The sequence below is a fragment of the Coffea arabica genome, chromosome 9c, assembly GCF_036785885.1.
Source record: "Coffea arabica cultivar ET-39 chromosome 9c, Coffea Arabica ET-39 HiFi, whole genome shotgun sequence".
Taxonomy (NCBI): domain Eukaryota; kingdom Viridiplantae; phylum Streptophyta; class Magnoliopsida; order Gentianales; family Rubiaceae; genus Coffea; species Coffea arabica.
In genome coordinates this window covers 1,308,132-1,332,065 of record NC_092326.1, presented here as the reverse complement: position 1 = coordinate 1,332,065, position 23,934 = coordinate 1,308,132, and the positions used below count along the sequence as shown (strand labels likewise).

The window sequence follows — 23,934 nt, the reverse complement described above, 5'->3', positions numbered from 1 at the left end:
TGGATGTCAACACATGAAAAACTATGTTTTTAGACCCGGACTGAGTATCAACTCGGTCGAATTCAGGAGTCAGGGGTTAATGGATTCGATCGGGGTTAAATCAGATAACGTCATAAACAAAAATTATTTAAAAATTTAAATATTGTATGTAAAATACTTAAGCACATGTCAATATTAATAAATGTATATTCATAAATATATTTGATGTTTCAAATATATTTAACAAGAAAATACAAAGAAATTAGAATGATCAAGTAGCAATTTATATTATTTAATGAACATTAACAAGTTTAGAATTAAAATTATGGACTTGATTGAAAAATAACACCAAACTTTAGGACAACATTTATAAAGTATGAAATATTTGAGATATATTAATAATTTTTAACAACCTAGGGTCAAAACATAATACTGAAAATGCTTTGACTTTTAAAAAAAAAAAAAAACTTTAACACCAATAGATTCTTCACATTTTTCTAGTCAAACTCAATCAAATCCAGTTTTTTATCTGATTTGACTGAATTTCTATCTATCCAATTTTTTAGGATAATTCAGACTAGGCATTTGGCCGATTTTCAGTTCGATCGATCGAACGAAGAGGTCGGTCCAAGTTTAAAAACATAGATGAAAAAGACACGAAGAGATAATGCTCTTAGAAGTGATACTTCAGAGGTCTAGCTCATTTGGTCCATCGACTGGATGAGGTTGGACAAGTGTATTAGGAATATACCATGAAAGGGCTTCGTTGCATTTTGGGCTATATTAAACTAAGATTGGGAACTGAAATTGTCTTTTCGTATTGCCACATAGATCGGATATTCAAGTTGAATGTCATTACCCTCAAAAAAAAAAGTTGAATAAATCATTGGACATCATTTTCGTGATTTTAATAATGGCTTAAGTCAAAAGACATGTAGTATGCTGACTTGGCAAGAGTTTTTTTTTTTAACCTCTTCTATTTTTTTCGTTTGCGAATGAAAACCCTCGCTATCACAAATTATTACATAAACCGTGCCACTTAGACAGACCTTAGGCAGGTACCCCCCAACTGCAATGAGGTGGCTAGGCTTGTCAACGGGTCGGGGTTTTGATCGAAACTGAAAATTCTGAACCCAACTCGTTTTTATGTAGTAAATCCAGACTCGAACCGTATACCTAACGGGTCTTGATTTTAGAGTTTTGGAATTGGGTTCGACGGGCTATGAGTCGGATCTAGGTCTATTCGGAAAAAAAAAATCCAAATTTAAACATTTTAAAATTAAATCCAAAACCAATTATAAATCCATCTCCAAAATTAAACAAATCAAATTACCAAACTAAATCACAAATAACTCAATAGTCAATACAAAACTAACCACAAATCAATCTACAAAATCATTACTAAATTGTTAATTTGGTAAAAGAATGTATTTAGAAATATTTATATTTTATAATTATTAATATATTGTTTGGATCCGGGTTGGAATCCTATATTCCGTATCCAACCTATTTTTTGTTAAAGTAAACGGATCCGGGTATCGGAATTATTTCTCAACCCATATTCGGAAAAAAATTATCGGGTATGAGCTGAGTTCGGATCCAGACTTGGCCCATTGACTGATTGACACCCCTAGAGGTGGCCAACCTAGGCCATGGGCCTTTTCTATCACCCATTGGCCCCATTTAGATAAGTAGGGAAGACTTTTTTTTTTTTTTTTTTATAATAGGGCACAAATGAGAAACAAAAGCAATTTTAACACATATAAAAGTATTTGGGAAGAGAAGGAGAATAAATATACAAAAAAAACATTTAACTATTTATTAACTCAAAACTCAATCATGGCAATATCAAATTGTAACTTTTTGCTTGCAACAACTTACGAATCTAAACTATGAGACTTTCCCTCAAATTTACTCCCAAAACTCGACTCAATTTTTCAAGTAATAATCTACTACTCTAGTAGTATTTATGCATTGTTAAACTTATTAAACAAATACAGTTATAAACCGAAACTTATTTGGAACTGATTTGAAATCTCCTAAACCAATGTGGGAACTAAACAAACAAGACACCGAAACAAGAAACTAGAAGAATTAGAAAACTAAATACTAAGATAGTTGGGTTTAATTTCCTTTATTGCCTTCCTTAAACCATGCTCATTATTGTGCTCACCTCCAATGTCATTTCGAGCTTGAATCTCTATGAAAAGCTCAGTTGCAGTAGACACAACAGTTGACTCCAACTTATGATTGATTATTAGTTTCATCTTTGCACATAACAGTGGTCGAACTTATACTTTTTGAACAATTTCTTACCTTGATCACTTATGTCAAAAAAGTTAAACATGTTCATCCAAACTCCATTCATTACTCCACATCACCAAGAAAATTTCCCAACACTAGAAAATCATAGTTGCCACCTCCAATGTTTTTAACATTACCATATTTTTCCTTTAATTTTTTCACACTAACAATCACATCAATTTTAACAATCACATCTTTCGCTTCAAAAAATTCATCAACCACAATGAAATCAAAATTTCTCTCTTATCACAATCTTTAGTTACATTTTCCATATCACCAACGACTTCACCTTCTTTCTCAACCACATGTGAAATTTCCTTTTCAGCCACAAATTTTTCATCTTCACGAGTACCCATAATTTCTGCAATTTCTTCTTTCTTTGACTCATCAAAAAAAAAAAAAAAATTTCTCCTACCTCATCACAAAATTCTTCTCCACCATGACCATAGAAATTCATCAAAATTTTCAAACCTCCATTGCTGTATTTACATCTATAAATTTTTTGGCTACATGCAATTGGACTTGGGTGTTGAGATATTGGAATGCCTTACAATCTAACTATTTATTCTTTTCTAACTCTTAAACAGCTTGATAATTCGTACCTTCTATAGGTTTCGTGAACCCCTTTTAGACAAAATCCCAAATTACAATAGCTTGAAATTTTTTTTTTCATCAACCAACTCAAAATCTCAAAATCATTTTTGCCATCAAAAATAAAATCATCACAACATGATGAATAACATTGATCCATGCTTCAATTTCATGAACAAGCCCTAGAATCAAAGTCCAGACCTCTAATACTTTGTAGGAAAATAGCCCATAGGATAAATAATCAAAACAAATCACACACTCGAAGAAATAGCATGGCAGCGAAGTATTTATAAACAAACAAACGGACCGGGCTCAAGAAAGAAATGAAGGAAACTAATTCCTAAACTAATATGAAAACTAAACAAACAAGACACCAAAACAAGAAATTAGAAGAATTAGGAAACTAAATACTAAGATAGCTTGGTTTAATTTCCTTCAGTTAGTGAAACTAGTTAGGAAAGGAGTTTGGTAGTCATTCCTTTCTTATAGTCAATCTTTCCCTCTGCATCTCTTTCTTCTTCTCTCGTTCTGATCATTCCTCATTCTTGAACTAATTCTTTCCTTCACTAGTTCATTTTTCTCCCATATCAATACTTAATTTGGCTCCAATGTTTGAGTCCCTGATAGTCGTTGGTATGAAGCGGTTGACTCTGACTGCTTGAATACCCCCTGATCATGGCTGAAACTACTTGTTTTAAGTCTTTGAAGGAGCAGGTCAAGAAACAGAAGCAAGGTTGAGCAAGGCTTTGGCTTCCATAGGAAATTTTTAGCAGCAATTAGACTCCATGAATAATTTCCAGCAACATTTTAAAGATGAGTGGGAAAGTAATGGCAGGAGGATGGAGTCCATGATTCACAATGTGCATCAGAAATTCAGCTCCTCTACGATGGTGATGTCTCGTAAAGACAATCAGAAAGTGATCTGCGAAGAAGAAAATTTTGGGATTCCCACCTCCTAGAAGCAACAGAAGTTGCTGTCCACCAATGAGCCTGGGGCGACTACTAAGGAGAACTGGAGTAGGATTCCTTTTCCCAGTTACTCTTAAGGTTGAATTACCTATGTTCTTTGGGGATAATCTCAGGGAATGAGTCAGAAAATGCCATAAATTATTCTTGTGTTACGAATTTTTTTAATGAAAATAGAATGAATGTGATTGGAATGTATTATGAGGGAATAACAGATAACTAGTTTCTGGGGGTCAAGATTGAAAAACCTAGCTAGTTTGTCTTGGAAGGAATTAAAGAACTATCGTGCACACATTTTTTGACAGAGGAAATTTGGAAAAATTCAAAAAGTCGCAATAGATTGGAGATTTTGAAGAATAACAAGAGAAGTTTGAACAGTTGAAAACTTTGATGCTCCTCAGGAGTAATAAGACTTAGTGAACGATATTCTGTCTCCAGTTTCATTAGCGGGCTTAGAGAAGAAATTAGGCACAGTCAAGATGTTCAAACCTGAGATTTTAATAGTAGCATTTGACGTAGACAGATTAGACTAGGGGGTAGGCAGAATGTGGACTCCAGATTTGAATTATATAAAATCAAAATTGGCCATGGTATTGGAACTAATAGCTATAGGCTCCCTCATTATCGAGTTGAAAAATGAGCTTCTGCTAATTAGGATTCTAGTCCTAACATCATATAGAAAATTTCACCATCCAATACCAGAGGAATAATAATTTTTGTTTCAAGTGTGCCAACAAATTTGGAGCAGGACATCAAAGCAAAATGAAGCAGCTGCATCAGATGGCAGAAGACGAGGAGGAGGAAATTGAGTTTGCAGATGTCCAAGGGAAGCAAGATGAGGTTACTAGTAATATTGGAGTTGTGGTCGGCATGTCATTTCATACTTTGTCTTCTGGGCTCAAAAGAAAGACCATTACTCTACAACAGGTTATGAGAACTGTAGTAGTGAACGTATTGGTGGACACTGGAAGTTCTGATAGCTTTATCAGTCACAGCTTAGCAAAAGATTCTGATAACTAAGTTACTAAAAATTTGGTACGTAAGCTAATTGTACTCGGAGAGTAAGTGCATTCCACATGACAATTTGGGCTTTTATAGGAGTGTTGTGGCACATTAGGTAAATGTTGGAAACAAAATGTAAATATTGGAAGTCTAGGGAGAGGACAGATTCAATCAAAACAAAGCTTATTCACCATTTTGTTCCCCTGAGCTTTGGATTTGGAGGTACTCATACTTTACCACCTTAAACCTTAAAAATATGCACCTCACACCACCAGAAATCTAGTGAATATTTGAAATCTTACCTTTGTCAATGTTTGAAATCTTAACTTTGTCAAGAAAATTGAGTGTTATGACAATATTGCTCTTTTGTTGATGACACTATATATAGTTTACTATTAATGCCCTTTTACTGGTGGAGAAAGTGATTTTTTTTATTTAATCTCTATTTATTCTCCTCTAAGTCTAGATGTAATATATATTAGTCCTTATTAAAAATTTAGTTAAGTAATTCATAGTTGACTAATCTGACAAACAAAATATAACAAAAATATTCTTCTAACAATTTACATAAACTAAAAGAATAAAATATTACGCTGTTAAGTAGTAACAAGCTTAATATTAAAGCATGATTTCAAAATTTTGCCAACTTTATTTTTTGTTATTACTATATTATTTTTTATTACTACATTATTTATTATTACTATTAGATTTAAAGTCCAATAAATTGAAAACAATGTATAAGATAAAAGAACATTAATTCAACATGAATTTGAAAAGACTTTAAGGATATTAAATTGAAAAAGCTTTTTTTGGTTTTATTAATTTGATTTTTTGTATATTAGATACTATAGAGAAGATATAAAGTTCGGATCCAAACAAAATGGCAATAATGATAAATTATTAATCATTTCAGAAATGAAAGGGCATTAACATTCTTACACTCACTTTTTTCCTTATGACGTTAATATTTATATCTTTGACTAGTTTTCAAGGGGCCAAGCATACAATTTTAAGGCTCGTAATAGTAAAGTCAAAAGTGTGCCTACCCCCAAAGTTTAGTAGAGTAGAGTGTGACTGACATGGAGCAAATTGAAAAGCATGTACTTGTTAATGGGGCAATTCACAATAAAACCTTATATTTATGCGAATACTTACCTCTAGGATATCACCAACGTTGACTATAAAAGCATTAGGAAGTGGAATAACAGGAACCCAAGCTTCATTTTCCTTGATTTGGAGACCTTGTACATCGTTGATTTGAAGTAAAATGGCGGGTTAACAGGATCAGAGTGATGGCATAGGCCTGTGACCAGCTCAAGTTGAGGACATGGAGGATGGTAAGTGAGCCTCATGGATTGTAACTAGGGCTGCAAATGAGCCGAGTCGAGTCGAGTTTTGGGCTAATCGAGCCGAATTTCGACTAAATTTTATCAAGCTCGAACTCGACAAGCCGGCAATTTAAAGCTCAAGTTCGATTCGAATCAATTCGAACCGAGCTCGAGCTCGAAAAAAATAAAAATAATTATTTTATTTTTTAAAAAATAAATAAAATAATATTTTTTCTTAATAATATTATAAAATATTAAGGATATATATGTAATTTTACTATTAAAATAAGAAAATAAAAAAAATTTAAATATACACTTAAAATAAAAGAAATACTTAAAATAAAAAAATAAAAAATATTATATATATACTCGAACTCGCCAGCCGGCTCGTGAGCTAACGAACTTAATATTTCGAACTCGAGTTCCAGCTCGATTTCAACTCGAGCCAGCTCGAGCTGGATATTGATCGAGCTCGACTCGAGCTTGACTCGCGAGCGGCTCGATTCGTTTGCAGCCCTAATTGCAACCCTTCTTCTAAAAGGACTTCAATTTCTTCATGCTTCATTCCTAATGCTTTTGCTATTAGGTTGAGAATCTTCAAGGCAAGACTTTTGAGCTCTATAGAGTACTCTTGAAGACTTTCCCTATGCAGCAAAACCAAGAACATTTGAAGGAATATAAAGGTAACTAGCATAAATATCGGTTTAGTATCATAACAAAAGAAAAGAAAAGAAAATTTTGCGCACAAACTTCAATGTTAGTTTCATGTTTTGTAGTGTTATTGGATTGATTAACATGCAAATAAACTATAAGGAGAACTTAGCATACCTAAGTCTAAGTATAAATTTAGATGTATATTATAATGAACTTAAAATCATAACTAATTTGTTTATTTTCAAATTGCACACTGAATCAAGATATTTCAATAAATTTGAGCTCATTGTAACCATTTGTCACAGTGAATTGGTGATTTTTTATTGTTCAACTTCATCTTTTATAATATCAGTAACATTTTGACCTAAAATATCTTCGGCCATCCTTCTTCTATCTTTCTTTTCTTTAGAAAAAGCTATCTAACTAAAACTCTCATTCAACTCTCTCATGAGAGAGAGATCAGATTTTCTAATCTCTCTTCATGCGAGGAGCTCTCTCTATAGTTTCTTTTCATTTATGTGAATAAAATATTTCTTAAGATTTTCTAATGAGAGTTTCTTCTGAGAGGGCATAATTTGTTATTAATTTTATGGTTAATTTTCCTCTTTGTCCTTGCCAAATATTGTTTTAATTGTTGAAATATACTTATATTTGGTATTTGGACCTAATTACAGGAAGTGGAGCAGAAAAGTACTAAAAAGGGTGACTTTCTTGAGAAAATGCCGTGCACGTGGGAAGCCTTGAGAATCCTTGCAAATCCGGCTCCAAGATGTGCTAAACCAATTCCTTTCCTTTCGTGACTAGTAGTTTACTAGCATTAGGAAACAAGAAAGAAAGAAACTTCAGTAGTTGTTTTATCTCTTTGTTTTCCTTATTCGGTGGAAAAACCAACGAGATGAGGGACTAGTCATTGTTTGGATTAGGGAGATTCTTCTATTATTTGTCTTCGCCCCAAGGCCGCAAGACAGGAGATAATTCCTTCTTCGTGCCTTTACTCTTCTTGCGTGAAACATATTAGATTGTTTTAATAACAAAGTTTGATATTCATGAATTCTACTAATTCGCGTGAAAATTTCTCTATGAGGCGTGGCTAAGTTCGTCATCTAGTTGAAGGTCAGCTTGAAGACTCGATTCCAAACATCTATGAGATCAAATTATTTTACTTATTTCTTTTATTCATTGGTATTTGTACGTTTTCCAGCTTAACTTCTTATGATTGTTTTGTTATTTGAATGTCAAGGGCTCGATATTCAAATTAACCTAATAATCTACTGCCAGATTAATTGATTGGATCCGTAATTGTTCAATTGATTAATACCAGTGGCAACTAGCGTGATTGGTTCCATATTAAGGAAACGTATGATCTAATTTAAACAAACCCTCGTAGCGTGTTTGTTAGTTAGGGTTGGGCTTTTCTAATTCTTAATGCAATCTAGAAATTAAATCCTACGGTCGTACCTAGGGTTATTTTTTGGTTAGAGAAATAGTTAACAGTCGTACCTTAACAATCGAAAAAGTAAGGAAAGGCTGGTTGTTTATCGCTTGTATGACAACTATAACCAATCTATTAATGAGTAATTGAATTATCTTTGGATCGATGATCAGTTGAATGAACCGTATTTGAAAAGTTGCACCTTTAGCTAGAGTCGTATTGGTTATTTATTAATTCTTGTTTATTTCTATTAGTTGTTTCATTAGTTGGTTAATTAGTTATTTTATATTCTCTAAAAAACCCATATTTCGGACTCTGGAAGAAACGAATTATCTCCAGTCCCTGTGGATTCGACCCTACTCACTGCTGTATACAAAATTTGTATTTTTCTTGAGTAGATAATTATTATTGCACAGGCTCGACACCTGTCAATTTTTGGCGCTGTTGCCGGGGACTGGGGCCTGATTAATTTGTTTCTTTTTGAGTTCATCTTATTTTTATTTCTATTTTTTTCTTTTATTTCTTTTTTCTACTATTTTATGGCTGCTGACATTTCATATTTTGGTGATAAACTAGATTTTATTCCTACGAAAGGAAATGAAGCTTGTGTTTTTTCTGATGATCAATATTCAGATTCACTAAGCTTTCTTATAGACAAAATGGCTGCTGCAACTTGTGGGATTTGTTATACCACAGATCATTCAACTAGTATGTGCTCTGAATATCAAGATTACCTGAATGCCTATCTCAATAATTTTGGAGGTTTCTCACCTCAATCTCGAACGTGGCATGACCCTTATTCAAATGGGTATGATCAAAGATGGTGGGACAACTCCAACTTTAATTATGCACCAGACCCAATCGATTTTCAACATCAATATCAACAGCAACAGCCATCATCAATGTCAGAATTGCTCTCATAGACTAATATCAACCTTGAACAAGATGAGAGTGCAATTATCCGGACAAATGACGTGGAACTGCAAGAGTTTCAAGAAAACGGATCTAAAGATGCAGTTGAAAAGGAAGTTGAAGTGCAAGAAACGAAACCCCAATATCAACTCATCCAAGTGAATGAATCCTGTGAACAATCTCCAAATGCGGTGATATTTTCTCCATTTCTTAATCAATATTCTTCTGACTCTTATTCTTCAATTTTTGTTAGTGAGATTGACTTTATTATACCAGAAAATTTTGAATTTCATGATAGGAATAAGTTAAGAGTGGCGATGACAAAATATCTTGGACCAGTAAATGCGCGTGATGGAGGAATGGGTGGAGAATTCTGATTATTGTTGACTTGTTTGGCGCCATCTACTAGTCCATGGAAGACCGTAGCTCGTGTGCTCAAGAATTACTCTATTTACGAGGGTTATCAGGATTACATAGAGAATGAAGCACTAAAACGAGCCACAAGATTTTATCCTCCCTGAACAAACATGACAATGTCTAGCCAAAGACGTTAAAAGAAAGGCGCTTTTTGGGAGGCAACCCAAATACTGGTTTTGTTTATTTTTTTCGTTGTTCATTGCTTTAAATTTGTCATTTCTCACTTGGGTACTAGTTAATCTTGATATTTTCCTCCACTATGACCAGGACAGGTAATCTTGGCATGTCCATGCAAGGAGGGCACGCGTTAATCTTGCAAGCCTCAATCTCATGGTCAGGAGGCTTTTGCAAAACATAGGGTGCCCATGCCATGTTGATAAAACCTCAACTGTTCGCAACACAAGTAGGTTAAGGAATCTTGGCGTGCCCACGCAAGGAGGGCATGCATTAATTTGCAAAAAAGTCACCCCAGGATCAGATTACTTTTCCAAATCTTGGAATGCCCACGCGAGGAGAGCACGCGTTAAATTGCGAAAAGCGATTTCCAAGTTCAGATTACTTTTCCCTATCTTGGCATGCCCACACCTAACACAGTGGTTCTAAAAAAAAAATTCTTTTCTTTTCTTTTCCTTTTCCTTTTCTTTTTCCATTTTCTTTCTCTTTTCTTTTTCTTTCTTCCATCTTTCTTCCATCCTTCTCCATTCGAACTCCACCACTGCCAACCATCAACTTACGTCGAGCTCCACAATCATTTGGCCCTCACCCGTAGCTGTCCACGGCCTCTACAATTATCAGGGAAGTTTCGTTGTCCCTTTTGTTTCGTATTCTATTCTTTATCTCTTACATTGGGATAATGTAAGATTTAGGTGTGGGGGGAGTAGTATATTGATAATATACTGGAAAAGTGCAAGTGTAGGCATTTTTGTTGGAATTTTTTGTTTTGATTTTGTCAAATTTTATCCAATTTTTGCCTATTTTTATGCATACTTGTGAGTGTTTCAGATAAACGATGGTTAGATGTCTCAAATTTTTCTATTGCTAAGATTTTATACGCTAAGGTGTTAAGTATGGCACGATTAAGTTTAAGGGTATCTCTTTGATGAATATTTGAGATTTTGTGACTTTTGCACTTTTTGGTTAATTTCTCTAAGTATTGTAAATATTTGTCTAGCATTTTTATGCAAATTGGTTCAACTATTAATCTTAGTTCTCCATATTTAAGAAATGAAGTGGGCTTGTGTGATCTTTAATTTTATTTTTGATGCATATTTGAATCATGTTTGGCTATACTCCGCTAGTATCGTTACCTAGTAACAGGAGTTCTTCACCATGAATGTCGATTTTCATGTCAAAAAGTGACAATGACTATGCGTATGTGGTTTTTATGCGATGATGACTGAGTAACTGGGCTCCTTCATTTGCCCAATGTCGGAGTCCGCTTCAAAACGCTTAAATGGCTAAAGACTAAGCATTTCCCCTGAAAAAAAAATCAATCAAGTGTGGGAATATTTTAGAAAAAAAATGTGTCAATAGTAAAAAATGTGGAAGTGTTTGAATGGATTGTTAGCCTGCTGATTCATGAATTTTAATGTTGAGATTTTGCTTAATAGTCAAACCATTTGCTTACGAATGTTAGTTGAATATTTTATATTCTTAGATTAGTTAGTCGAAAATTGGAAAGGTCTTTGATTTTGAAAGATAACCGGAGAGATGTTTCTTGAAACTTAATCACTAATACTTGGCATATGTTTTAATTGTATCTTGACAATAGAAGATTTGAGCAATAGCCATTGTTTGAATTTGATTGTTTGATTTGTTGTTCTCATGCTTGAGGACAAGCATGGTTTAGGTGTAGGGAGAATTGAAAGGGTATAATTTGTTATTAATTTTATGGTTAATTTTCCACTTTGTCCTTGCCAAATATTATTTTAATTGATGAAATATACTTATATTTGGTATTTGGACCTAATTACAAGAAGTGGCACAGAAAAATACTAAAAAGTGTGACTTTCTTGAGAAAATGCCGTGCACGTGGGAAGCCTCGAGAATCCTTGCAAATCCGGCTCCAAGATGTGCTAAGCCAATACTTTTCCTTTCGTGACTAGAGTTTACTAGCATTAGGAAACAAGAAAGAAGGAAACTTCAGTAATTGCCTTATCTCTTTGTTTTCCTTATTCGGTGGAAAAACCAACGAGATGAGGGACTAGTCATTGTTTAGATTAGGGAGATTCTTCTATTATTCGTTTTAGTCCCGAGGCCGCAAGACAGGAGATAATTCCTTTTTCGTGCCTTTACTCTTCTTGCGTGAAACATATTAGATTGTTTTAAGAACAAAGTTTGATATTCATGAATTCTACTAATTCGCGTGAAAATTTCTCTATGAGGCGTGGCTAAGTTCGTCATCTAGTTGAAGGTCAACTTGAAGACTCGATTCCAAACATCTGTGAGATCGAATTATTTTATTTATTTCTTTTATTCATTGGTGTTTGTACGTTTTCTAGTTTAACTTCTTATGATTGTCTTGTTATTTGAATGTCAAGGGCCTGATATTCAAATTGACCTAATAATCTACTGCCAGATTAATTGATTGAATCCGTAATTGTTCAATTGATTAATACCAGTGGCGACTAGCGTGATTGGTTCCATGTTAGGAAAACATATGATCTAATTTAAACAAACCCTCGTAGCGTGTTTGTTAGTTAGGGTTGGATTTTTCTAATTCTTAATGCAATCTATAAATTAAATCCTACGGTTATACCTATAGTTATTTTTTGGTTAGAGAAATAGTTAACGGTCGTACCTTAGCTATCAAAAAAGTAAGGAAAGGCTGGTTGTTTATCGCGTGTATGACAACTATAACCAATCTATTAATGAGTAATTGAATTATCTTTGCATCGATGATCAATTGAATGAACCGTTTCTAAAAAATTGCACATTTGGTTAGAGTCGTATTGGTTATTAATTAATTCTTATTTATTTTCTATTAGTCGTTTCATTAGTTAGTTAATTAGATATTTTATATTCTCCAAAAATTCCCCGTACTTCGGACACTGGAAAAAACAAATTATCCCCAATCCCTGTGGATTCGACCCTACTCACCGCTATATACAAAATGTATATTTTTCTTGAGTAGATAATTATTATTGTACAAGCTCGACACCTGTCATCTTCTCTCCTTAAAGTTGTCTAGTGAGAGTTTTCTTCTCTCCTAAATTTTTTAGTGGAGTTTCATTCTCTCCTAAGGATTCCTAGTGAGAGTTTTTGATAATTTTTTCATTTTTCTTTTATTACATTTGAGTTTTTCAGATTTTGATTATTAGATCTGGAATTTCTTAGATATATTCAGTAGATCTCACTATAATATATGGACTTGAAGCCGTTAATCAGCAGATTTGACGATTACAAGCATGCATAGATATCCATATATGGAGCTACAATTATTTTATCTTATTTTTTAAATTTAGAGCTTTATAATGTAATTTTTATTGTTCATCTTATCTGTAGTATCCTTTCTTCAGATCTGTTATTTGATATCTATATATATTTGATGATATAATTTCTACCATTAGTATAAATTTTAATGAAAATATGATATTTTATTTAAAAAAATCATCTTTGATCAAAACACAAACGGAAATTCTTGGCAGGTCATTATTTTTCTCAATCTCACAAAATGTGAAAAAGAGAGCTTCTTAAGCCTTAGTGGACTTACTAGCATATGTACAATAGGTTAATGTTTTGAATTATTCATATTATTGTTCTAAATATATTTTTCTCCTTTTATTTGGTTTGGAAGATAGTGGATGGAGGGCGGCAGGGTAATTAATTTCTCATTGGCATTTCAGCTTATTTTTTTGCTTGACCTTTCGTCATCATGTATTCAGCCATTTCTGGATCTTTATACTTCCCTAAACTTAAATCTGAAATGTTAACTTTAAAAATTATCACATCAACATATTCTTTTATTCTATCTTTCTCAGTAGATAACTTTACAGAAAAATCAACTTTACCTACTAAAAAATCTCACCTATCTGATGCATTAGCGTTCAAATTTAGATAGACGTGAAAACGTCAAATTAAATGGTATCATTGAATTGCTTCAATCAAAACCATCTGGCAAAGTGCATCAGTGGCCATTAAATTTTCGTGAATGTCTCTTTTTGGCCATCCAACATAATTCTTTTTTCATTCAAGAAAGTTCAGTAACTAGTAGTACAGTTTGGCTAAAATTTTAGCATGCTATGTATGTTAGTTCATGTCAAAAATAGTTTTTATCCTAAAACTGCATGGTTTAAGAATTACAAGACTAAAGATAGCACACTTGATTTAAATTCCCCGTTTTGTGTGTGTTGTGCATGGTTGGTCAAATATACCTTTGAGGAAGAGGCAGCTTAGGGAATAAATGAGGTTTTCTTAAATCTTCTGGTTGAGTGATCATGTATAACATGTCAGCCCAGTCAAGCTTTTGCTCCTCTGATTTGACAAAGGCCTGCCCATATCCTTCTACATCTCCTGGTTCTTGACCATATTTGTTCTTTTCAGCCATCGGCAGATTGAAAAAATCTTGAACTTCTGATTTCAATTTCTCCACCAATGAAGAGTTAACTCCATGATTAATCAGCTGTTGACAGTTATTCTCATAAGTAATAGCGTCTGGATGGAACAGCACATAAGCATATGTTTACTTTCAACTGATTTGCACTCGTAAAATTGAGGTAAAAGATGATTAAGTCATCAACGGATTCATTTTTCATAGGACTTTGATTTCATTTGAAGATGGTTTCTTTTTTTTTCGATACAAAAAAAAAAAAGTGGGATGGTCTCAAACCTTGAAAAAGGTAACCATAGAGCCTTGGTCAAGTGGCCACCAAGGGGAATTTAAAGTTCCTTTCTAGAATGTTGGTTAGGGTTCAAACTTTACACAAAATCGACGGTTCAAACATTGAAATAGCAACACTTGATAATTTAGTTTTGTAAAAAAGTTGTATAATCAAACTATTTCAAACATACAATAGCTTGTCACACAAATATATGTTTGACATACATTCAATCCTTGTATATATACCTGGAAAACCCCCCTCCTTGCAAGCAGAATGCAGCTTCTAAAGCTCCAAATCACTTACCTCCATAGCAAAACTAAACAGGCATTGCATATCCACAACTGGTATTTGGTGGAAAGAACCACCGTTAGAGATGGTTGGACATTGGTCTTTGTCGGGGCGCATGTAACGAGTTGGAACCATGTTCAAAGTCGCGGTCGCGGTCCGGAACGTTTTATATCGGTCTCGACATATCGGTTCGCGGTCTCGGTGAGACACAAATTTTAAAGCATTTAATATTCTTAAAATTGTTAATAATATAAAAAAAAGTATGCTAAACAAAAATAATAAAAAATAGCAAAAAAAAACGGCCGAGTCAATCCGTCGCGGTGATGTCTCGGCCAATTTCTCCGCTAGTCAAGTAACTCGATATCGTTTCATCACGGTATCGTATCGGTAGGGGCCGAAAAGTTGACGACTCGGCCGAGACTTCGAACCATTGTTGGAACAGAAGAGGGATTTTCCTTAGCCAACTCTTGGACAAAAGGAACTTTCTGAGATCCCCCAAGCTTTCTTGTCTTGGGATCCATGATTGTGGTTATTTTCAACTTCAAAGTTCTAATTCTTGTATCTATCCACTGAATCCCTAGTTCAGAATATATTGTTTTTTTTCGCACCAGATGTTTCATTAATCCAACATTGTTTATTATTAGTCGAAATGCAAGGTGCTAGGTTTGGATAATATAAGAATTTCTATACAGAACTAGTTGTAGGCTTGACAATGATGTCTCACCTAAAGAGCTGCTATTATAATTAATTTCATCCATATTCGACCTAAATGCAGTGTTTCAAAGGTAACCCATGGAACCATATAGTACAAATTAAACCTTGTCATATCTCTTAGGCCTACAAATTACGTTGATTTGGTAGACCCATTGATAATTACCTCCTCCTTGGTCACATTAAAAAAAAAGCAAGTTTTATTGCTTCGAAATTTTAAAATTGACTTATGATTAAGGGTCTATCAGCTACTGTCTTCAAAAATGGTTCATCACCTGCACTTCATGATGGTATCCAAATTTTAGATTATCCTCAAATATTTATTGAAATTATACTAGGCTGTGACAGAGCATATCATCAACTTTCGGATCTCCCTACTCAAGCCCAAGGGGCATTTAAACTAGACAAATGTGGTCTCCCTTCCCTTAGAAAATGCTAGGGTATGCATTGTACTCCTAGGAGGTAAGGTCGATGTCCCCCTCCGTCTTTGTCTCTCTTCTTCAAGGAATAATATAAAACCTTCTTGATTAAAAAAAAATATTGAAATTATACTGGCCTAGCTACGTAGACGGAAGCATAACAATTACTTTGATTAAAAAAAACTGTATATATATATATATAACTTTTTATCATTAAATTTTATAAATTTTTTTGGAGGCAAAAGTTAACATTTATGCTTTCAAACCTTTAATGAGGGAAAACTAAAATTTCTAGGCTTTAGAGAGTGGGTGACTAAAGGAATGGCAATGACGTGGATATGAGGCTAGGAAACCCTCACCCGTCTCCCTCCTTGTGCTTTAAAAACTTCTCCTGGCTTTAGTGCTATCCCCCCACTACTCTTACCCCCACCCCCATCCGTCTACCCAACTAGGGTGCCCTGATGGGTGGTTCAAAATAAAATTTTATTTTTTATTTTGATCTTATGTTTTCATATATAATATTAACAAATAACTTTATAAATCAATCTTTTGGACTTTTAACTAATATTCAACATTACATTATGTTTAAAATCTACTTTAATCTTTTAAAAGCATTTCTCCGTATCTGTTAGCAAATCTAAACTAACAGTTGTTACTATTATTGTTACAAAATTATAAATAATATAATATGTACATAGATATTGGCAAATATAGCTGCATATTAATTAATTTGTTTAATTTATAGGCAAGGATGGCGTGGGGATAGGTAGTGTAGTTTATCCATCTTGTGTTTGTAGCTAGATTTGGATGAAGATTGAGGAGCAAAGATGGAGAGGTTGACCTCATGTGACAAGGGTGATATCTCTTCTACTACTTTCTCTCTTGTATTAGATTTCATGTTTAGCTATAATACAAGTTTGGATTTGTGTTTTTAACATGTTTAGTTAAAGTTTATGCCTAGAGTTATGGTTGAACTTGCTATATCTTGTTTTTTATGTTTACTTGGTTATTTGATGGTATTATTTTGAGCAAGTTATTTATCACTTTTGCTTTTCTAATCATGATTAACCGGCCATTAATTGTGATTATCTAAAGGTGTTAAGATTACAATGAGAATTGGAATTTAACACTAGTTCAAGGAAGTGATAAACCTAGGGTGTACACTCACGAGAGTAGAGGTGCACCTATGTGGCTTTAGTGACTTGTTCATGTAATTTCATAGAAGAAATGAACTTGTAGTTAATTTCATAACGACAAGAGTAAGTATGATTTAGCTACAAGTATAGTTGATTCACTACGAGAGTAGGTTTCACATATATTAGGAAATTACGCCATAACTAGCCAAGATAATAGCATTCACTTAACCAGTAATCTCATTTGCAAGAGTAGTAAGGAATTCCATATCTCTAGGAGCTTTCTAGTGCTAATTTTGATTTCTTTTATGTTTATGGTAGTCTAGATAATAAAGGAGTTCGAAAAACACCAGTAATTGCAATCTTCTCTGTGGGATCGACCCTTAATACCCTATACTCGCTCACAATTCGTATACTTGCGATAAATCGCGTGTGGGGTATTTAGGAATTATAAATGTAAAACTTGATTGTGGATGATCTAATTGATATATGTATACCCCGCGCACGTCAAGTTTTTGGCGCCGCTGCCGGGGAAGATTTGTCAATATCGGTGCTAAGAATAACTTTATTAATTTAGACATTTTTACTTATTTTTCTTGTGTTTGTAGTGTCTAGTGTCTTAATTTTTATTTTTTTTAGTGTCTTTGTTGAGTCTTTGTATATGTTTTTATGTGTTTAGAGTCATCTATTCTTCTTGACTAAATTTGTTTTTAAGTTATTTTGAAAACATGTTTAGGGGTACAAGGAGAGTAGAAAATATGAGGAATCAATGCATGAGAGAAGGAAGATCGACAATGGATGGTTACTATATGCAAAGCTCCTTGAATCGAGGTAACCAAGAAATTATCGAAAGTATATTGTTTGAAGATGGTTTAAGGAGTTTAAAGGTTAAACTTGATGTTATAATGTTACAAGTTCAAATGGATACCATGATGTATAAAATTGAGCAAAGGAGGAATGTTAATGCTTTTAATTATTATCATGTGATTTGTGACTTGTGTGGAGGTTATCATGCTACTAGTACATGCATGCAAGCACAAAATGTGGATTATTATGATGAATTAGAGCATTGCAATCCTTGTTTTAATCAATACAGTGCTAATTGGAGCAATTCTCATGTGTATGGTTGGGATAATCAATGTGCATATAGTGATTCTCCAAATTTTTATGATTACCAACCTCAAAGTGTCTAATATGAATCAAAACCATCTTGGGAGTTGGCAATAGAGAAGTTAGCTAATGCACCTCTACCTTGGGAATTAGAAAGTGAACCATTAGCTAATTGTTCTTATGCCTCTTGGGAGCTAGCTGTAGAAAATTCTTATAATCAATTTGATTTAGCCATAGAAAAGCTAGCAAATGCAACCTCTGACCGTTTTGATAGGATTGATGAAAGGTTAGATGAATTAGCTTCTCACTTTGGTAGAATATAAGACCAAGTGCATGAGTTGTGTGAAGTTATTTCTTCTAATGATGTGCAAGTTGACCCTAGCATGAATGGTGAGCATGTTGCAAGTGAAAATGGATTGCATTTTGATGAAAATGATGAATCTTAATTGTGTTTTAATGAGAAAATATCCATTTCACATAATAGTACCTTTGGAGCTAACATTGAACCTCAAGAGGTGAGCCTTAGCGACTCATTTTTCACCCCTCTTAAGGAATGTGTTGAGAGTATAGGTTTTAAAGGTATTATTCCCCAAGAAAGCCACTCGGACATTCCTTTGGTGAGTACTCAAGTGATGCGCATTCAAGGTAATATCTACGACTCACTTGAGGTTGGTAAGCCACTTCCATCTCTCTTATCATTAGAACATGTGGCTTTCGCTATAAAGCCACCTTATAATGATCCACCCCAACCTCTAATGGTGGATTATTCATTAACTAAACCTCCTTGAGAAATGAGGTGATATAGTCAAGCTAATGACTATAAAGAAGCGCTTGTTGGGAGGCAACCTAACAATTTCTAGTTTTTTAGTAAGTTTTAGTAATTTGATTAGTATTTTTGTGTGTTTTATAGGTAGCAATGACAAGAAATCATGCGAAATCATTTCAAGTGCAAAGGAGTTTATAAGGAGTGGAGACCGATGTGAAAAAGGGAAGCTTAACCTTCATTTTTGAGTTTACAATGCTTAATTTCATGTTATGTGGTTAAATTAGTCATTTGCATGAAGTTGAAGTGAATTCAAGTGTTTAAATGTGTTCATGACCTATTTGCACTCTTTTGACCATTTGAGCATTACCATGTGCATTGGAAGTGTCAAGGAGAACTATTTGATCCAAGAACCTCAACCCTCAATTTGCATTCTACATGTTTTTTATTTGTTTTGAGATGTTGAGATTCATGTTTAAGTCACTTTTCATGTGTGTGAAGTGTTAAATTGTTAAAAATTTCATTGTAGAACACGAATTGGAGAGTGTGTTTCAAATTGGGACCAAACTGAAAATTGCAGAAACTTCTGCAATAAGTGCAGATTCAATGGATCCGAGGCCTCGGATCCACTTCTGCAATCAGAAAAAATTCGAGCTTCTTGATCCGAGCTCACTTATCATGATCCGACCTCGGATCCTTTCCAAAACGAAGCCTCAGACCACTTTTCCTCATTCTTCCCTCTTTTTCCTCCTTCAACTCCACTTTTCTTCTTGTTGGTTGCAAGCTTTTATTCTTAAGAAGTTTTATTTTTGTCTTTTTCAAGGTGCATTAATTGAACTCTCCATTCTTTCAAGTAAAGTTGGAAATTCATCACATTGCCATGGATTCGAATCGCGCAAGTTCATTAGGGGAGTATTACTTTCTCTTACTTTCGCTATTTTTCCTTTCTTACATTGAGGACAATGTGAAGTTTAAGTGTGGGGGAGGAAAATATTTGAACTTGCACTTTAATGGTATGTGATGATATATGGTGACTTTAAATGATTAGAAATGTTGGAATTGTGCATAGAAATCTTGCCATATGGATAATTTGCTTGAAATTGGGTATATTGTCAAAATTTTTCTAAAATCTTTTCCAACATTTCACTATGGCTCAAAAAAAAATTTTTTTTTTTCAAATTTTTGCAAGTTTATTTAAAAATGGCCAATTTGTTCCAACTTTAAGTGCCTAATTCTTTCACTTGTTGAAACTTTATATGTATATTGGAAGATTTAGTTCTCATTTGACTTGGAAATGGTTATTATGCAATTAGAATTTTTGCATTTTAGAAAGTATATCCGATAAAGTGAGGAAAATTATACCTATAATTTTACATGTTTAATGTGATTTCTTCTCTTTACTTAATTTTCCAAGTAAGTGATTGATATAGTCAATAATTAAAGGTTATACTCCTCCTTTGATTATTCTTATATATTTTCTATGATGGAAAATTTATTTATTGTGTTAAAAAAAAGAAAAAAAAGAGAGAAAAAAAGAGAGAAAAGAAAAAAAAAAGAATAAGAGTTTTTTTTCTACTCCAATGATTCTTGTACCAAGTAACCGGGAGTTGGCATCTACAAATGTCGACTTTCGCGTAAAAAAGTACTTGAATTACGAGTATGCATAAATAAGTGAAATGTTGAGTAACCGGAGATCTTCACCTAAAAGTGTCGATTTTCGCGTAAAAAGACTTTCTCACTATTTAAGTAAAATTAGTGCAAATAAATCCCTCTTAGTTGTAAAATTTTGAGAAAAAAGATGATTATAGGAGGAGGAAGGCTATAAATTGACTATGTGACTTGCTTATTTGTAAAATTAGGTTGGGGTAAGAGATTAAGTTTAACTTGTTGAATTTATGGCATAATTCTCTTCCCTTTATTTGATATTATGAGTATTTAGTGTAAATTGAACAAGTGCATAATGATTGTTTACCAAGTTATGAGGAATTTAATTCGAAAAAATGCATACAGGGTTTCACCTCTTGAATCATTGTTATTGGAGATATGTTGATTGCTTGAGGACAAGCAATGGTTTAAGTGTGGGGTAGTTTGATAAGTGCATAGTTTACGTGCTTTTATTGTGTTTTATTAGTTTGTTTTGGTGTGTTTTAATTAGTTTTATAGCTAATAAACTAAGATTCGAGGGCATTCCGGTTTTTAAATGTTTGGACGTCGCATCCAGGACTGTTGGATGTTATTCGCCAGGCTTGGCAAGCAGAGACCTCGGGCTCTCCGTTAAAGATATTATGCTCCAAGCTCCTGCGGACCAGGCGTGCCATCCAGGGCTGGAACAAGGGAGTTTTTGGGAATGTGTTCGAGGTTGTTAAGCAGGCGGAAGCAACTGTGCTAGCAGCAGAAGCCCGCACGGAGCAGGATGACTCGATGGAGGCGTAGGTAGATCTGAGTAAAGCTCAGGCTGAGCTACGCCACGCGTTGTTAAATGAAGAAAAGTTTTGGAGTCAGAAGGCTAGGGTAAAGTGGCTTCGTTACGGCGATCGCAACTCAAGATATTTCCATGCCACGGTTCAGCAGCGGAGGGTGCAGGGTGTGATTCATAGAGTGAAGGATGCGAACGGCGAATGGGTTGAAGATGACGAGGGGATTGCCAATGAGGCTGTGCGTTTCTTCTCGGATTTGTTTTCGGCCACCGGCGGGCCAGCTGGTACTTGGGAGCATTTAATCCCTCACTTGGTGTCGCAAGCAGACAGGGCGGCTCTTGATGCAGATCCAACTATGGAGGAGGTGAAACGGGTGGTATTTCAGATGGATGGGGATAGTGCTGCAGGCCCTGATGGTTTGACAGGTCAGTTCTTTACTTTCGCTTGGGATGTTATTGCGCAGGATGTTTATAATGCTGTATTGAGCTTCTTTTGTGGGGCGGAGCTGCCCCGTTTCGTAACTTCTACATCCATTGTTTTAATTCCCAAGGTGACAAACCCTCAGGACTTTTCTAAGTATAGGCCGATTAGTTTGTGCAATTTTTCCAACAAGGTCCTCTCTCGAATTTTGGCGGATAGGTTAGCAAGTATTTTGCCCAAGATTGTGTCGCCGCAACAGACGGGGTTTGTCAAAGGCAGGAACATAACAGAGAATTATCTTCTGGCTCAGGAGCTTATGTCAGGGATTCGGAAAAAGGCTAGGGGGGGAAATGTAGCGCTAAAACTTGACATGGCGAAGGCGTATGATCGTGTATCGTGGATATTCATTGTCAGGGTTTTGCGCAAATTCGGATTTGGTGAGAGGTTTGTTGACATGGTTTGGAGGTTAGTGTCGAATGTTTGGTTCTCCGTCATTATTAATGGGGCATCTCATGGTTTTTTCAAATCGAGTCGTGGAATTCGTCAGGGAGATCCGCTGTCCCCATCCTTATTTGTCATTGGCGCGGAGGTGTTATCCCGAGGGCTCAATAGTCTTGCTGCACAGTCAGGTTTCTTAGGTTTCACGGTACCCAGGGGATGTCCGTCGGTCACCCACTTGGCTTTTGCGGATGATGTGCTTATTTTTGCTAATGGCTCTTCTACCTCTCTGAAGGAGATTATGCGGGTATTGGACATGTATCAACTGGCCTCGGGGCAGTTGGTGAGTGCTCAGAAGAGTGGATACTTAGTGCACCCGTCGGTGTTGCCTGCACGGCGGAGGGTAGTTGAGCGGATTACTGGCTTTTCTCGGTAGCAGTTCCCGGTCCGGTACCTGGGTTTCCCGTTATACATTGGCAGGTGTAAATCCTTGTATTTTGGGGAGGTGTGTCATGCTATCTCGGCAAGGATTCTTTCTTGGCGGTCTAAACTTTTTCGCCTGGAGGCAGGTTAGTGTTAATCAAGCATGTTCTTGCGTCGCTTCCAACTCATCTTTTGTCTGCTGCAGTCATTCCAATGGCGACATTCAAGAGTATTGAGCGTCTTTGTGCAAATTTCTTGTGGGGGTCCTCGACCGAGCAGACTAGGCATCATTGGATTCGGTGGCCTCATCTGTGTTATCCGGTGATGGAAGGTGGCGCGGGTTTCCGGCGGGTTCACGATGTATATAATGCCTTTTCGTGTAAGCTATGGTGGGCTGTCCGCACTGGGTCATCTCTATGGGCAACCTTCATGCGGGCGAAGTATTGTAATGGGATTCATCCTTGTCAGGTGGTTAGTTCTCGGGCTGCCTCACCAACTTGGAGGCGTATGATCAATGTGAGCCGCCAGGCGGAATTATGCATGGTCTGGTTGCTCAATGATGGGTCTTGTGATTTTTGGTATGATAATTGATTGGGGAGTGGGCCTCTTTTTCTTCGAGCCGTGGTGGTTCCAGGTGTTTCGTTCTCTCATGTTTTGGTCAATGGCACCTGGGATAATTATCGGTTGTCACAGATTCTGCCGCCATCCATTGTGGATGAGGTGATGCAGACACCGGCACTGAATGGAAGGGGGACAGATCAAGTGATCTGGAGGACGACGCAGTCAGGGCTCTTCACTCTGGCGGCGGCCTTTCAGGAGGTCTGCCAAGGTCGAAATAGGTCACTTGTCTTCTCTCGCATATGGTATCCTCGGATACCTTTGAGAGTGTCCTTGTTCATGCTGCGCTTGCTCATGAGGCGGCTGCCTTTGGATGACGTCTGGAGGGAGATGGGTTTCCAGTTGGCATCCAAGTGCTGGTGTTGTGCGCTTGCTACTGGAGAGACACTGGTGCATGTGTTTTCTGCGGGGCAGTTTGCAATGGAGGTTTGGGAGTATTTTCAGAACATATGTGGAGTGGGGAGGTCGTACGACAGTCTCCGAGCACATTTATTTGAGTGGTGGATGTTTCCTACTCCAAGGGCCAAGCAGAGATTCGTATTTGATATTGATCCAGTTTTTATCTGCTGGAACATTTGGAAGGCAAGGTGCAGAGCGGTTTTTGAGGGGGCTAGAGTACGTGTAAATGAGGTGTGTGAGGCGGTATTCCAGGATGTCCAATCGGCAGTTGAGGGTCAGTTCAGTTTGGCCATCCATGTGAGTGATTTCTCGCTGTTTTACGAAAGGGTAGTTCAATCGACTGCGCGGTATGAGTTTACAGTTGTTCGGTGAAGGGCAGGGGACCAAGCA

General features: G+C 35.6%; 2 protein-coding genes across 2 annotated transcripts; one reads left to right on the top strand and one right to left on the bottom strand.

The window, feature by feature from the left end:
* Positions 1-13,833: 13,833 nt before the first annotated feature.
* On the bottom strand, positions 13,834-14,828 carry LOC113708460 (protein SRG1-like). The gene is made up of 3 exons (XM_072065278.1): positions 14,709-14,828; positions 13,959-14,206; positions 13,834-13,867 (listed from the first exon to the last, which is right to left on the bottom strand). Exons 1-3 carry the CDS (start codon positions 14,826-14,828, stop codon positions 13,834-13,836), a joined length of 402 nt encoding a protein of 133 aa, XP_071921379.1.
* A 2,922-nt stretch (positions 14,829-17,750) lies between these two features.
* LOC140014420 (uncharacterized) lies at positions 17,751-23,916 on the top strand. Its single transcript, XM_072065277.1, has 5 exons — positions 17,751-17,787; positions 21,051-21,258; positions 21,340-22,536; positions 22,674-23,070; positions 23,221-23,916. The coding sequence occupies exons 1-5, from the start codon at positions 17,751-17,753 to the stop codon at positions 23,914-23,916; spliced, it is 2,535 nt and encodes an 844-aa protein (XP_071921378.1).
* Positions 23,917-23,934: the final 18 nt, after the last annotated feature.